Source organism: Microtus oregoni, unplaced genomic scaffold, assembly GCF_018167655.1.
Source record: "Microtus oregoni isolate MIOR12 unplaced genomic scaffold, Mior012 000034F_ref0000314, whole genome shotgun sequence".
Taxonomy (NCBI): domain Eukaryota; kingdom Metazoa; phylum Chordata; class Mammalia; order Rodentia; family Cricetidae; genus Microtus; species Microtus oregoni.
This window is the reverse complement of record NW_024543093.1, coordinates 8548860-8563546: the sequence shown is the minus strand read 5'-3', so window position 1 is coordinate 8563546 and position 14687 is coordinate 8548860. Positions and strand designations below refer to the sequence as shown.

General features: G+C 45.9%; 1 protein-coding gene across 1 annotated transcript; it reads left to right on the top strand.

Annotated features, from left to right (window-relative positions):
* Positions 1–355: 355 nt before the first annotated feature.
* Positions 356–14074, top strand: Rsad2 (radical S-adenosyl methionine domain containing 2). The gene is made up of 6 exons (XM_041630368.1): positions 356–701; positions 3107–3268; positions 6533–6762; positions 8480–8629; positions 10075–10107; positions 11668–14074. Exons 1-6 carry the CDS (start codon positions 356–358, stop codon positions 11830–11832), a joined length of 1086 nt encoding a protein of 361 aa, XP_041486302.1. The 3' UTR covers positions 11833–14074.
* The last annotated feature ends 613 nt before the right edge of the window (positions 14075–14687 follow it).

Sequence of the window (14687 nt, the reverse complement as noted above, 5' to 3'; positions counted from 1 at the left end):
TTTGTGTTAAAATAATAACCTGTTAGGAGGCAGCTTTGTGTCTGGACGACCCTTGTTTAGAAACTGGTGGCTGCTGGAATCTTTGCAGCGTCATCGGGGTCATCAGGACTGACGCTGTTTACATGGGTCATAGCATAGGAGCAGCCGTGAGCCAGGGAAAGGCAGCCCATTGGCCTCCGTCCCAAGCTTCTGTCTTGGCTCAGGTTCAACTTTCATTTTCAGAAAACAGAAACTCTGCTCAGCTGAGACTTACTCAAGGGAGGCGTTTCCCTCTGCCATGTGACAGAATGCACGGGGGTGTGGTTGGCCCGAAGCTTATAAGCCCTCTGGTAGCTGCAGGTGAGTGCAGATCACCATGGGGATGCTCATGCCCACTGCTCTTGCTGCCGGGCTGCTGAGCCTGTTCCAGCAGCAGCTGGACTCCCTCTGGAGTGGACTGGCCATCCTGTTCTGCTGGTTTAGACTAGCACTGAAATGGCTAGGTTCTGGAAGGGGACAACCACAGCCACAGGTCCAGACCATGCCCGAGGAGACCCCGGAAGAACCAAACGATTCTCAGCCTACAGTCCCCGTTAGCGTCAACTACCACTTCACCCGTCAGTGCAATTACAAGTGCGGGTTCTGCTTCCACACAGCCAAGACATCCTTCGTGCTGCCCCTGGAGGAGGCCAAGCGAGGGCTGCTTCTGCTCAAACAGGCTGGTAAGCTCCTAGCCCAGGCAGAAGCCAGGGTGCTCATGCCAGAGAACAGGGGTTGCACATAGGATGAGGGTGGGAAGGGCTCCCTGAGATCTAGACACAGTATCGTGGGGCAGGGAACAGGCAGTCTTTCAAGGATGGGCCAGGGACCAACAGCTTGCTCCAGTCTGGGAGGTGAACAGTCGCTCCTGTGAGCAGAGGTGTGAACGGGGTCCCGTTCCTCCTGGTGTTTGGAAACAGGAACTCAGGAAAGTTGTGTCCCTGGAAGAGTCTGCCCAGAGAAATCTGATTTCCAGAAACACTAAGTAAGGAAAGCGGAAGGGAAGACCCAAGTCCCCAGTGTGAACAGCCTGGCAGAAGCTTCACCCTGTTCCTTGGTGGAGACTTTTCCCTCAAAAGAAGAAAATCTTTGCATTCTTTGCATACACATTGTGTGTGTGTGGTGTGAGTGTCTGTGTGTGTGTGTATATGTATTGTGGTGTGTGTGCGTATGTATATGTATGTATGGTGTGTGTGTGTGGTGTGTGTATATGTGTGTGTGTGTGTGTGCGTGTGTGTGGTAATCTGGTCACCTGCTTGGCAACAGCAGAGCTGTAGCCTGGGACCACCAAAGGACAACCACTTCAGGTATCATTTTACTCTTAGCCTTCAGCCTTGTCTGGGACAGGGTTTCTCTGCCATTGTCTGATGATGTGCAGTGTGGGCTGGCATTTGAGCCTCACAGAAGACTCTCTTACCTCCCATCCCGAAGTAGGAAGGATGGCGTCACAAATGCTCACTGCGGTGTTCAGGTTTCCTAGGGTATCAGGGATCCAAACAGAAGTTCTCAGACTTGTGCAGCAAGTGGGTCATAACACCGAGTCACCTGTCCAGCCCTCTGTAAACCTTAAGGTGATTTTGACAGGCACGTCATAGGATTTTTCTCCTAAGATTTGCTGTCCCATTCTTGGGTATGAGTTTAGCAGTGAAACTGCAGCATCTTCTCCTCCTAACCTACCCTTCCTCCCTCGCTTCTTCCCTCCCTCCCTCGCTTCTTCCCTCCCTCCTTTCCTCTCTCCATCTCTCCCTAATTCCATCCCTCTTTCCCTCTTTCTCTCCCTCCTTCCTTCCCTCTCTCCCTCTCTTCCTCACTCCTTCCTTCTTTCTCTCCCTCCCTCCCTCCATTTCTCTCAAGAATACCTACTCGCCTAGAAATTGCCTTCTCTTCTCTTTAACCGAAGCACAGTCGACAGGTCTAGGCACCAAACATGCTAACTGTACTTCCCCATGACTCTGCAAAGAGGTCTCCCTGGACCACAGCTGGGTAATAGAGAATTATTAGCCAGCGCTCCAGGGGCAAGCTGGCCTCCAGCCACCACACTGACCCCAGGGGGACTCCCATTTGGATTTGTGATGCTCACTTTAGACTCGCCTGATTTTATGTGTGTGATAATGAAATCATGCAATACACAGCCCTACATGGTGGGATCTAATTCACTTGGCTCCAGTCTGAACTGGCTTATTACCCACAAGAAAGACTCTGAGCCTTGTTACCTCACTGGGACCTAGATTAAGGTTCAGCCTTTTGGCAGCAGGGATTTCGTAAGGTAGCCACCGTCTCTGCTTTCCTCACTGAAAGCTTTAGGAGTCACCTGCCCACTCACCTACACCTTAGCTCTTTGACAGAACTGGACTCTGAGCCCCGGACAGCACAGCTGTGATGAGTTCACGGTCACCCCCACGTCTTCTCCCAGATGCATCTGGGATTGACTTTTTGTTCTGAGCATCACCCGATGGACTCACGGTGCCCTTGGACTTCTCAGAGAGTCTGCTGCGATGTGGAATTGGTTTCCCGTCATCGAGTGTATCTGTTTCCAAATAGAAAAAGAAGAGGAACGAAATACTACAGTCATTTCCTTCCTAGTTTAGACCATGAACAGAACCCACAGTTATTGAGAGTGGTATGAATATTGGAAAACAGGATGAGATAAAAAAGAGAATAATGGTTAGTTTTATCTCATTCATTTTACCATAAGGAAATGTTAATTTGTCTTTAAAACAAAAATGAATGAGGCTGTGAGTGTATCTCATCATCCCAAAGTGCCTATCTAGTATACACAAGACCCTGGGATCTGGCCCTATCCCATCCTCCATGTGAATACATACAAATACACACTAAAAAATTACAAAATAATAATAAGATTTATTATGTGTGTATGTGTGTGTGTGCATGAGTGCCTGTGTTGGTCTGTGTCCCCAGAAGCATAGAATCCCCTGGAGGGAACTGTGAACTGTCCAACATGGGCACTGGGAAATGAACTCTGGTCCTCTGAGAGAGCAACAAACGAGTTCTCTCTCCAGCCTCATAAACCAAAATAATGAAAAGAGTATTTGGAAAATGCAAAACATATAGCTTTTGCTCCTTACAGGTATGGAGAAGATCAACTTTTCAGGAGGAGAACCCTTTCTGCAGGACAGGGGTGAATATGTGGGTAAGCTCGTGAGATTCTGCAAGGAGGAGCTGGCCCTGCCCTCTGTGAGCATCGTGAGCAATGGCAGCCTCATCCGCGAGAAGTGGTTCAGGGACTATGGTAAGTTCCCACAGGCAAGACCTTACTCACTACAACTTGCATGTTGACTCCTGTGTTTTCTCCCTTTCTGGGCTCCAGGCCAGAACATCTGGGGAACTGGGAGGAAAGAAAACCTAATTTAATCTTGTTTCTTATAATATCTCCTGAGTTGTGCATGGTGTTAGATTATTTTGTTTCTGTTGGGTGCTAATAAACAGGTATGGGGAGACATATAAGAGAACAAGTCAGCGTGCAGATCGTTGCTACACCTACTAATTTAGCACTCATGGATAACTGGGGTCTACGTTTAGCCATTACTGAGGAAAATCAACACACTCTACAGCTTTATACATGTCTCTGTTAGAGACAGGTCATGGCAGTGACCTTCAGTGCTGGCACTTGGGAAGCAGAGATGGATCTTGGTGAGCTTGAGGCCAACTTGATTTCTATAGGGAGTTCTAGCTCAGCCAGGGATGTCCAGTGAGACTTTTTCTTTGAATCTCTGTTAGAACTAAGCTGATTATAAGTCTAGTCATATTAGAAGCTCATAGCACACCGACTGACTGATTTTTTGGTGCTCTTAATATTTTCTGAGAACTGCAGTGTCTTGGGAGCAACCCATGACATGAGGTGGCTCGTTATGATTACTTTCTGTTTAGAAGACAGTTAAAACCTCCCCTCCGAGTCCCTTACTCCACCCTTGCTTTGTGACCCTGTGAAGCTCTGGAGTCATTCAAAGGGAAGCCAGCACTTTTGGTTGGAGACACTAACCAGACAATTTTACAGGATGCATCCACCTGCAGGCAGAGGCTGAGCTTGTGGGTGAAGGCTGTCTATGATGTTTGGGCAGGCAAGGAGGATTCTTGGAAATAGGGACAGCAACTCAAGGAGGAAGCTGTCGTGGTGCATCATGCAAGACATCTGTGATGGGAAGCACTGAACGGAGACACTGGGGGCACAAAGTAAGACAGAAGGAAGGATGGCAGAGGCAGCATGAATAGAGAGCAGTGGACCATGTCTTGAAGGGTGTACCCAGGCAGTAGTTGCTCTTTATGAAAAACTCAAAACATCTACCCCTGTGTCAAGGAGTGTGGACAGGACGTATGCTTCAGGACAGTGTCAGAGACTGTGGTCAGAGACCACCCAGAAAGGGTCATGTGACTCAACATCATAGCCTAGAGAGACAGCAAAACACAGAGACAGCAAAAGTCAATGGCAAGGCTCTCTTCCTGGTAGTCAGGTAAATGGCAATTGCAAATGTTAATTGGCTTTTAGACTAGATGGAAAATTGCCTACCCTCAAATTATCCCAGATGTATAAAGCGATATTCTCTGTAAAACTATCCTGATTATAAATGTCTGCAAATAACTCAAAGTTGGACCTATGTCCTCGGGCATGAGGAGAAGCTATCAGAGACACACAACACCTCCAAGTTTGGGAGTTTGTTGGCAGACTGCCAAGACTCTTTCAGGGAGAGCAAAACCAGAGCAAGATAGCAGCAGGCCACAGGTGTATATCACTGAGTACAGAGAGGCCATGTGTTTTTGAGCCCATCTCTAACTGAGTCTGCACGGGTTTTCTTTTCTTCCTAACAGTCAACCTCGGCAATGTCGGGGTTGTCTTCACACAGGAGATTCACTTCCATATTGGATCAGATAGTATCACAGAGTGCTGGTCACTCAAGCATGTATTGCTAAGTACATGGAGTCCCCAGGACTCCAACAATACACGTAAACACATCATATATGTGTCTACACAATCCTGACACATGGCCGCATGGCTGGAGCTTACACGCATCACCCATTGTTATTATGCATGCTACTGTAGCAACCATATAGGCAGGGGCTGCACAGTACCCCACCAGAGCCTCAGCTCTTCTGGAAAAACACAAGACCTAAGCCAACAGACCTGCTCTGTCAAATGGTTCCTCCCAAGAGCTGTGACCAGGAGGAGGGAACATCAGAGAAACACAGATAAAGATTGGGGGACTTCACAAAAACACAGCTAAAGATGGAGTGCAGGGTGAGGATAGCGGGATGGACTAGCAGATGCTCGGTGCTTTTGTCAATCAGCCAGCCAAGGTGCTCCTGGAAGAGACTGCTTTTCATGTGTTTGGTTTTGAGCTTCTGTGTCCCCTTGGTTTTGTTAGAGACTATGTGTTCAGTTACCTCATCCTGGTGGGGCCTCCCTTAGGAATTCACTTGAGGTCAAGTTGTGAAACACTTTGAGTTGATTTAAATAACAGGAAATTTATTCTGGCTCCGGTGTGTGCTTGTTAGATACAGGCAGCATGAAATAAATCTAAAATAAGAGCTAAAATTAGTCTTTTCGCGATTATAGAGAATAGTATCGGAAAGAAATTTTGGAACTCTTCGCTTCTATAATGGGAAGAGAATTTTAAGGTAAAATGGAGACATTTGGACATTCTCACCAACCAAGAGAGCTCAAGCTTGGTCAGCTGCAAGAATTACCTCAGGCCCCCGGATGCCTGCTCTTCTTAGGCAGCTGAGGGCGGGGAGCAGGGAAGGAAGATGGCTGTCACAGGAAACACAGAGCAGACACTGGAGCTCCAGAGACCGGCGAAGAGAGGCCCAATGCCAAGCTCAATGTCAATATTTTATAGCTCTCCCCATGACTCCCTGTCAGGACTCTTAATGCATGGCCTTGCAGGGTGGGGCCTGTTTGTTCTGTGCACCCAGCTCCCCTTTATCTGGATTGTTTCAGCCTCTCTATCACTGGCACCCGACGCAGCACAGAGTGTCTGCAAATAGTTCCATAGTAAATAAACGTGTAAGGCACAGCAAGAGGAAGCTCCTGAGTCTGGAGAAATGACTAGACAGCTAAGACACAAGTTTGTCTGTATGCCGGGCAAAGCAAGCCTACAATCCTGCATAATTAATAGAAACAGGCTTCATGATTTGTGCGTCTCTATGACAACACAAGAGAAAAATCTTAGTAAATGGTGCTAATGATGATTCAGGCACCTGCATGGATGCAGTATAAAATTGATCACATTAAGTAGCTCTGTGATTTCATTATGCATGTATGTATGTATTTTATTAATCACATACATACATACCCTGCATAATTCACATCTCTCTGACTTTCCTGCGTCCAGGACAGAGAACAGAGAATCAGGAAAGTCTTTCAAACACAGCTGCGAAGATGGTGCACTTTACTGTAAAGAGATACAAATGGATTCGAGGGCTCAGGGAGCAGATTATTATTATTGTTATTATTATTATTATTATTTTTATTACCATCATCATCATCCTTTTTCTGCAGGTGACTATCTGGACATTCTTGCCATCTCCTGTGACAGCTTCAATGAGGACGTTAATGTTCTCATTGGCCGGGGTCAGGGGAAAAAGAACCACGTGGAAAACCTTCAAAAACTGAGGAATTGGTGCCGAGACTACAAGGTGGCTTTCAAGATCAACTCTGTCATCAATCGCTTCAATGTTGATGAAGACATGAACAAACACATCAAGGCCCTGAACCCTGTCCGCTGGAAGGTAAATCCACACTGCCGCTTGCTTGACTTTAATCCACAAAACACGCAAGGGAGGCTTTGCTAGGTGAGACTCAAGTTAGGGACCCTGGGGACTCTGGAACTTTCTAGCCGGGACTTTAACTCTGGGCTCTGTTAAGTTTACATCCTCACTGTTGTGTGTTTCATGTCTGTTTCCAAAATCTCGAAATTATTTTCTTCAGGATTAATCTGAGAGTAAAGGCCATGCTGGGCCTCAAGTAAATTCCTACTCCAGGTTTGCGTGTGCATGGGCTAGATGATCTTCATAAATCCCGATGCTCTTGAGTTTGCATTGAATTACTTGGTCACAGGGGAAGTCTATAGAGCAATGTTAGCCTTTATTCCAAAATGCACTCCTTAGAACTGTCCCAGATAGCAGTCACTGGAAGTCCCAGGCTCACAGAGATACAAGCCTGCCTATTAGAGACAGGACCCACCATAAACGGGAAATTCACATTTTCTACCCCTGACTACTCAGAGCCCACCAAGGCGACTGCTTAGAAAGCAGCTTCTTGGACCCCTTCATGCATCCACTGTTGTCCAATAAAGGCGGGCCTGGTTGGGAGAGCTGGGGTGTGCTTGTATTTTTAACAAGCCACGTGGTTATCCTTGTTGTAATTCCTTTGGATCCGTGCCTGGAGACAGAGTAGACAAATTGAAGGATGGGATTTGGGAATTGAGTTTTGGGAAGGACTAGAACACGGAGGGAGCAAGTTCCCTGACACTTACATGTGGAGGACTTGGGAAGGAGGGGCACACCCAGCTGAATGGCAAAACATCGTGGAAGAAGTTACATTTGACTGTGTTTCGAAAGCAGGAAAGAATTTCCACATATGGGGCTGCCCCAGGCGAGAAGGCCTAAGCTAGGCCAGAGTCGTGCTCACCCAAGAAAAGCTGTCATTCCGGGGCAACCTTGGATCTTCTTTAGATGCCAACTGAGCCAAGAGAGTAGGGGAATAAGGATAATAATTTTTTTCCCATTGACTGTACTGTAATATTTGCAAATAGGTTAGAAATAAGCTAAAAATGCTATATACTTTAAAGATTTTTTTAAAACAATAAATGTGTTGAAATTTAACGTCAATGACACCCTCAGTCACAGAATAAATGGAAAACAGCTAAAGAAAGCTGAATGGTGGAGTCAGGACAAAGAGAGGCAGAGACCTCGGAAAGAGGGGTGCACCGACCAAAGACCTGTCTCTCCAGTCACCTGCCAGGCTGCTCATCTTCTCTCTCTCTTTTACCTCAGTGCTACATTGACCCTTACTGCCCCTCACTATTCTCCTTTCACTCTCTTATTCTTAAGACTCATCTGTACATCCTCCTTCCTCGCCCTGATTCCTCTTTTCTCGTGGCCTTTCCTTACATTCTTCTCTCTTCTACTCCGATTTCCTGATTCGTCATTTTAAGACACTGGCTCTCAGTGTTAAGGGTCAGTTCCTGCTTCTTCTTCAAAACCTCTGCTATCTGTGGGCTCTTGACCGAAATTAGCAATGCTCCAAGGGAAAGCGTCTGAACTTCGTTAGCTCCATCCCTCGTGGCTCGGATCCTCATAGGCTAAGTGCTCACAGACTTAGCGGTGACTATCAATTGTATTCTGAGCTTGTTAGTACTGAACTGGGTAGGGTCTGCTCCCCGCAGGCTTGGAGAGAATGGTAGTGTGAGGCTCCTGGACTAACAGATGCGTTATCTTCTCCCAGGTCTTCCAGTGCCTCCTAATTGAGGGAGAGAACTCTGGAGAAGCTGCCCTGAGGGAAGCAGAACGATTTCTTATAAGCAATGAAGAATTTGAAGCATTCTTAGAGCGTCACCAAGAGGTGTCCTGTTTGGTGCCGGAATCTAACCAGAAGGTTTGTATGCAGCAAAAGCTGCCATGTTTACTACCACATAACTACACTGCTGAGAGCTTTGCAATTTGCCATCTTGTTATTCTAGATGTTCTGGAAGGAGAAAGGGGAGGAGTGCAATCAATCCTAGAGTCAAAGAGATGGAGGTCTACTATGGTTACCTGTCATCTGGGACTGGGGTTCTACAACGATACTGATTTTTTTTTTTTTTGGCTAAGAATGGGTTTGACTAGGCCACCTCACAGATTAATTAAATGAATACATATATTTATAACTCTATTATAAAACACACACACACACAAAATAGCTACATGTTTGGGAAGCATGTGGGTAGGGCTCACACACTGAAGGAATATGTGAGTGCCTCCATGTTGGTGTTAGCATCATTACGACTGTCCCTTACACCCTCTCTAGTGATTATTTTAAAAGCTGGATAATATGTAGAAGAAATGGTTTTCCAATTTTGAGAGTCTATATCTAAAATTACCAGGCAGTAGAGTTGCACTCCATTCTTTTATGAATTTATTTGCACCAAAATTTGTTTTTTGTTTTGATGGTGGTGGTGGAGGTGGCTTCTATAGTGTGGTGCAGAGCTGATTAACAAGGACACAGACTGTGTTCTGTGTGCACGGAATATTAACTGGTCTAAAAACGTGACTGATTTGGGAGAATGCCTACCTAGCATGCTGCAAGCTCTGGGTTTGATTCCCCAGCATAGCTTAAAACACTCACTGCAAGTTTATAATCTAGCATTCAAGAGGTGGCAGCAGGAGAACCCAAAACTCAGGGACGCCCTTGGCCATGTAGTGAGTTTGAGGTCAGCCTAGGCTACCTGATGCCTTGTCAAAAAGGCAGGTGGGGCATGGAGGAGGAGGACAGAAGGAAGAAGGGAAGAGGAAAGGAAGGAAAGTGAGGAAGGAAGGAGGGAAGTGGGAAGAAACGAGAGAAATAAAATTTACTGCCTAGCTCTTATTAGAGGGAGGAAAGAGTGTCGGAATCTCCCTACAGAGAGTAACAGCAGTGTCCAGTACACCCGAGAACACAAAACTGTCCCACATCAGGTCACAGCGACATTAGGAGCTTCAGAAACAATGTCCTCCGCCAAGAGCCTCACTTGGACATTAAAAACTGTGGAGATTCCTTGAATGGTAGCCACTGTGATGGGGACTGAGAGATGAAGACAGCAATCCTGGAACCGGCTGGAGGGTGGGAAAGCTGGACTGCTTAAAGCAGCCTTCAGGGTAAAATTCTTTTGGTCTGAGTCAGAAAAATCCAGAATGACTGGATGGACGGGCCCCTGCGGACCCTCCCCTGCTAAGGGCCGCTGCCCTGAGCGTGTGCATGCACATGCGCACACACACACAAAAGGAAGGACAGCCAATAGGGCATAAAAGGTAAACAATCTATGTTGGATGAAAACTAAAGTTTGATTCTGTTTTCCTCTGCAGATGAAAGACTCCTACCTTATTCTGGATGAATATGTGAGTATCCCCCACGAGCTGTAAATTCACAGGAAAGCAGGCAGCTCAGACATGCCAGAGGTGTGCCCAAATGAACAAATTCAGGATACATCTATTATGTCCAGTGCCGCTCTGGTGGTTTTATTGTCAGCATGGTACAGCCCTGGGTTCACATGCAAAGCTCTCTCTCAAATCAACCCAGGACATTATCCTCGACCTGGATTGGGGTGAGCCACCATGAGATGACATCCCAGGTAGCCATAAATCTGCAGATGTCATAAGGACATCACACTTAGTAGATCCCTCCAGTGTTTGGTCTAACACGGGCTCGATGGTTGCATTGCGGCACCACCCTGTCCCCTGCACTCCATGCTGTCTTGAGTAACAGAAGGGCTGCCAGCACCTCTGTCACAGATGAACTTGGACAATGGGAGGAAATCTTATTGTCCCCTTCAGACACCATCAACACAATCTCTGAGGCCATTGCTTCCAAAGGAAAACCCGCCCTTATTAAAATAGGAAAGAAACCACGCTTGTTTTCCTTTTCTTTGTTGTTGTTATTTAGATCTTTGGATTTATGGCTTCTGCTGATATTCCCAGCAGAGGACAGACGACTCCATGCCAGGCCATGTATTTGAAATGAGCAACAAAAAGAAACAAGGGCTCAGTATTGACCTTGGCATTTTGAGAAATATTTGTTACAGCTTTTGTGTTTTGTTATTTTCAAGTTAATCAATGAGAGAGTGCATCAATTTTGTTTATTTATTGCCAACTTGAATTTTATACAACCTAAGAAAGAAAGTAACCATAGAAATGTCCAGTTTATAGATCTAAGGTTAAAAAAGGAAGAAATGAAGTTGTTTTGGAGAATAAATTGTCATGATTGACTGGAGATTTTTAGCAATATTCCCCAATAAGCTGTCTGACAGATCCCCACAGAGTTGTAACAAACACTGACAACCCAGTGTTTGCTTTTGTCAACTGAACAACTAACTTAGTGATTCCGTGTGCACCATCCGATGCTCTCCAGGATGTTCAGTGTAGACACACAAGTTTGAAGCCCTCATTTCTGCCTGCAAGGGTGGAAAGGAAAGAGACAGAGGAAGACAAATGGATAGGATGTGTTGGGGACCTTCTGTCCTGGACCTGGCTCTTTCCCACCTCAGTAGCCTCTGTCTTATCCCCTCAGGAGAAGCCTCTGTCAGGACTCACACCACACAAGCACAGCGGCCGTCTCACTGAGGACATTCAGCTCAGCTTCCTCAGAGCACAGCGCCCACCCTGCTGTACTCTAGACTCTCCTTTACCCTAGGGAATGATATCTAAAAAATCCAGTTAGTCTCCAGAGAGGGCCAAGTCCCGGGTGGTTAAACCATACTGTTCATTACTCCCGGTTGCCACCCTCTCCACGAGTGTGACCTGTCTGTGTTGGGAGTGGGGTCTGAGGATTTTAGAGTCTGTTTTAGATCTCAGTGCCCATGTGACATGATTGGGATGTGGACTTTTGAAAGGATAGTTTTAGTTGAGTCTCACAGGATAAACCATATGGCAACATACTTATTTCTACCTTGTATTTCCCAGATGCGCTTCCTGAACTGTACTGGTGGCCGGAAGGACCCTTCCAAGTCCATCCTAGATGTCGGGGTGGAAGAAGCGATAAAATTCAGTGGATTTGATGAGAAGATGTTCCTGAAGCGGGGAGGCAAGTATGTATGGAGCAAGGCTGACCTGAAGCTGGACTGGTGAACCTGAGACAAGAAGGATACTCTGACCAGCTACGCGGATCTCCACGTGAAGCTGTCCACCACCCGAGGTTCTTGCTCTCTATCCAGAGATGAAAACATGACTCTCGGTTGTACATCCTCTGGCTGTCTGTAGATTATCATTACTGAGAATGTGGACTGTATGTTTGTTTTAGTTTGACTGAACTAAGAAGAAAGGGGTAAAACCACGCGATGATAGCTTATAAAACAGATAATCTGCCTGTGTGCAGGGATAGAGTTCAGTTCCCAGAAGAGCGAGGTGCACTGGTCCCAAAAACCAACCTATTTAACTTGTGTTTGAATTTTTGTGGACTTTTACTGTGAATCCCTTGTTTCCTTTCTCCTCCTCCTCACTTGAGATGGTGAGTTATTTTCTGCTAAATATGCCAGTTTTATTTACCAGGAAACATCACAAAATATGTCCTCCAGTGACTATTTAACGGCTTTTCTGCTTTGGAATGTTGGACTTTTTACTCAGAAGTATAGGAAGAGTAGAAGGTCATCTTCTAAGTCTGGAAAAGCAGCAAGGGCTGTGTTGGCGCATTCCATAAAAGTCATGGAAGCAAGGCCAGGAAGGACTCTGTCGGAAGTATGGAGTGTGGTCCGCTTGGTGTAAAAGAGCCTGTGGCTCCATGGAAAATTTTCCCAAGGAAGCCTGAATGAGACCCAATCTAGGTCAACGTGAGATGCACCAGATGCTTCTCCGCACCAAAAAAACCAGGAAAGACGATGAGACTGGGTCAAATACTCTTCCTGTGGAAGCATCGCGTGACTTGCCAGACCAGAACTGCATCTCACCGTTTGCAAAATAACAATTTCCTATCAAAGAGCAAAAATAGTTGAAAGTTTTCTGTTGCCGATGAATTTTAACGTCTCTGAAATTCTTCTGCGGCCGCTAGAGGGCGCTGAGATGTCAAACTTTATTCGGCATCTCAGAAATTTTGCTTCAGAGTTTACTTTTGGAACTTGGTGAATTTTGGTTCTGTTTCTTCAGTGTGTGTGTGTGTGTGTGTGTGTGTGTGTGTGTGTGTTTGGATAAATACTAAGAATTTGATAAGGAACTGGATTTGTAAGTATTTTCTCACAAAAGATGTTTATACTTCAGTAAGGTCACCATAATTCAACAAAGACACTTTGTCTCACCCAAAATAGGTCAGGAGCTCTGTATTTCCTGTTTTGTTTGTTTGTGTGCTTAGTGACTGCCTTTTTTTCCCTTGAAGTTGGGTATAACTATGTAGCCCAGGCTGTCCTGGAAACCATACTCTCCCTGCCCTAACTTCCCCCATTCTAGGGATTACATTTGTATATCACCCAACTCCTATCGAGATATTTTAAAGAGAAAACTGAGTCACGTTTTTCCTGTAGATTTTGATATTTTTATTAGTTATGTTCGGTGTACTCAGTTTACCTGGGAAAGCCCAAAGGACAGGGGCAGATTCCCACTTGGTCATGTGACAGGAAGCAAATTGGAGCTGAAGCCCCATCTTACATCTTGGAGTTCGTTTTCTTCTAGCTGAGTGAACCTGCATGGCTCCTTCCCCTTAAATACTTAAAAATATCCCTCCTTCAAGGGAATAATTGTGATATTTTATCATCACAGTAAAAATCAAGCTCAGATTATATCATTAAATTGGTTTCCCTTCTCAGTTTTAAATCTGGGTGTTCATTTGTGAAACAGCACTCTTCACCAGGAAAGCAGAGCCTTATTTAGTTGTCATTTGCTAAGTGTTGCAGGCAGTGGTGTCAGATGACCGATTGACTCAGGGTGGTGATGCTGGGGAAGGCGATTTGCTGAAGAACTTTGGAGGGTAGAACACCCCACACTGATTTTAAAGTCCTCAGTGTTTCTGTTATATAGTGTTAAATGACAAAATCATGGGCTGTTCATTTTTATACTGAAAACTGTAGGATGCTATCTGGGAAAAAATGGGCTCGGGTTTGAATTGAATTGGATTTTGGGAGGTCTAATTGTTGCATAGATAAACAGCCAAACCATCGAACCCAGGAGCACTTGGTTCCTTCCAGCAATAATTCAGCTCGTGTCCTACCCTCTTGATGAACTGATATTGTTTAATAAGCTCTTTTTAAGACAAAGAACAATGATGTGGGTGATCACATATCATCTGAGTGTGTTCAGATGAGGTTTAGTGTTGGGGGGGTATATGTATATGTATTCTTCTGTAGGATTTTACTGTATGCGGTAACATGTTTGTTGTAATAAAATGTTCTGTGCATGACCTAAGATGCTGCGCTAGTCACTCTTTGAGGTGTCACAGTCCCTGTGCACCTTTCCATCCTGAGCTCGCTGGAGGCGAGTTCACATTAAAACTCAACCAAGATATGGATATTATTGACACAAGACAACCCACTCCGCAGCAGGGCTGCATGGAGCCAATCCGCTGGAGAAAAGGCTCCAGCCTAACATGCAAGAAAATGTCTGGGAGCCCAGCAATCCAAACTGATGATCTCAGAAGGGTACCCATGCTGCTGGCTGGGGAAGATTGCCCCCGAGCCCTTGCTGCAGCCACCAGTGTGAAGGGTACCACTGCTTGATACTTGGCCAGCAGTACAGGCCTCAGAGCTGAATCCACTCTTCTGGACTCTCTCTGAGACAGCAGGGTCCTGTCTCTGGCCACTGTCGTAACTACACTCCCTCGGCACAAGTAAGAGGTATCTGCAGTCTACAGAGTGAGGCAAACCCAAAAGATGCTGACCTCTGTAGCAGTGGTCCACACAGAATGGCCTGTTCTCAGCTCCAGGTCTGGACGGGGGATTTAGGAAGACTTAGCTGTAGCCATCAAACTGTGTTTATTGACAAGCACCTCTCCTGGGCACTTC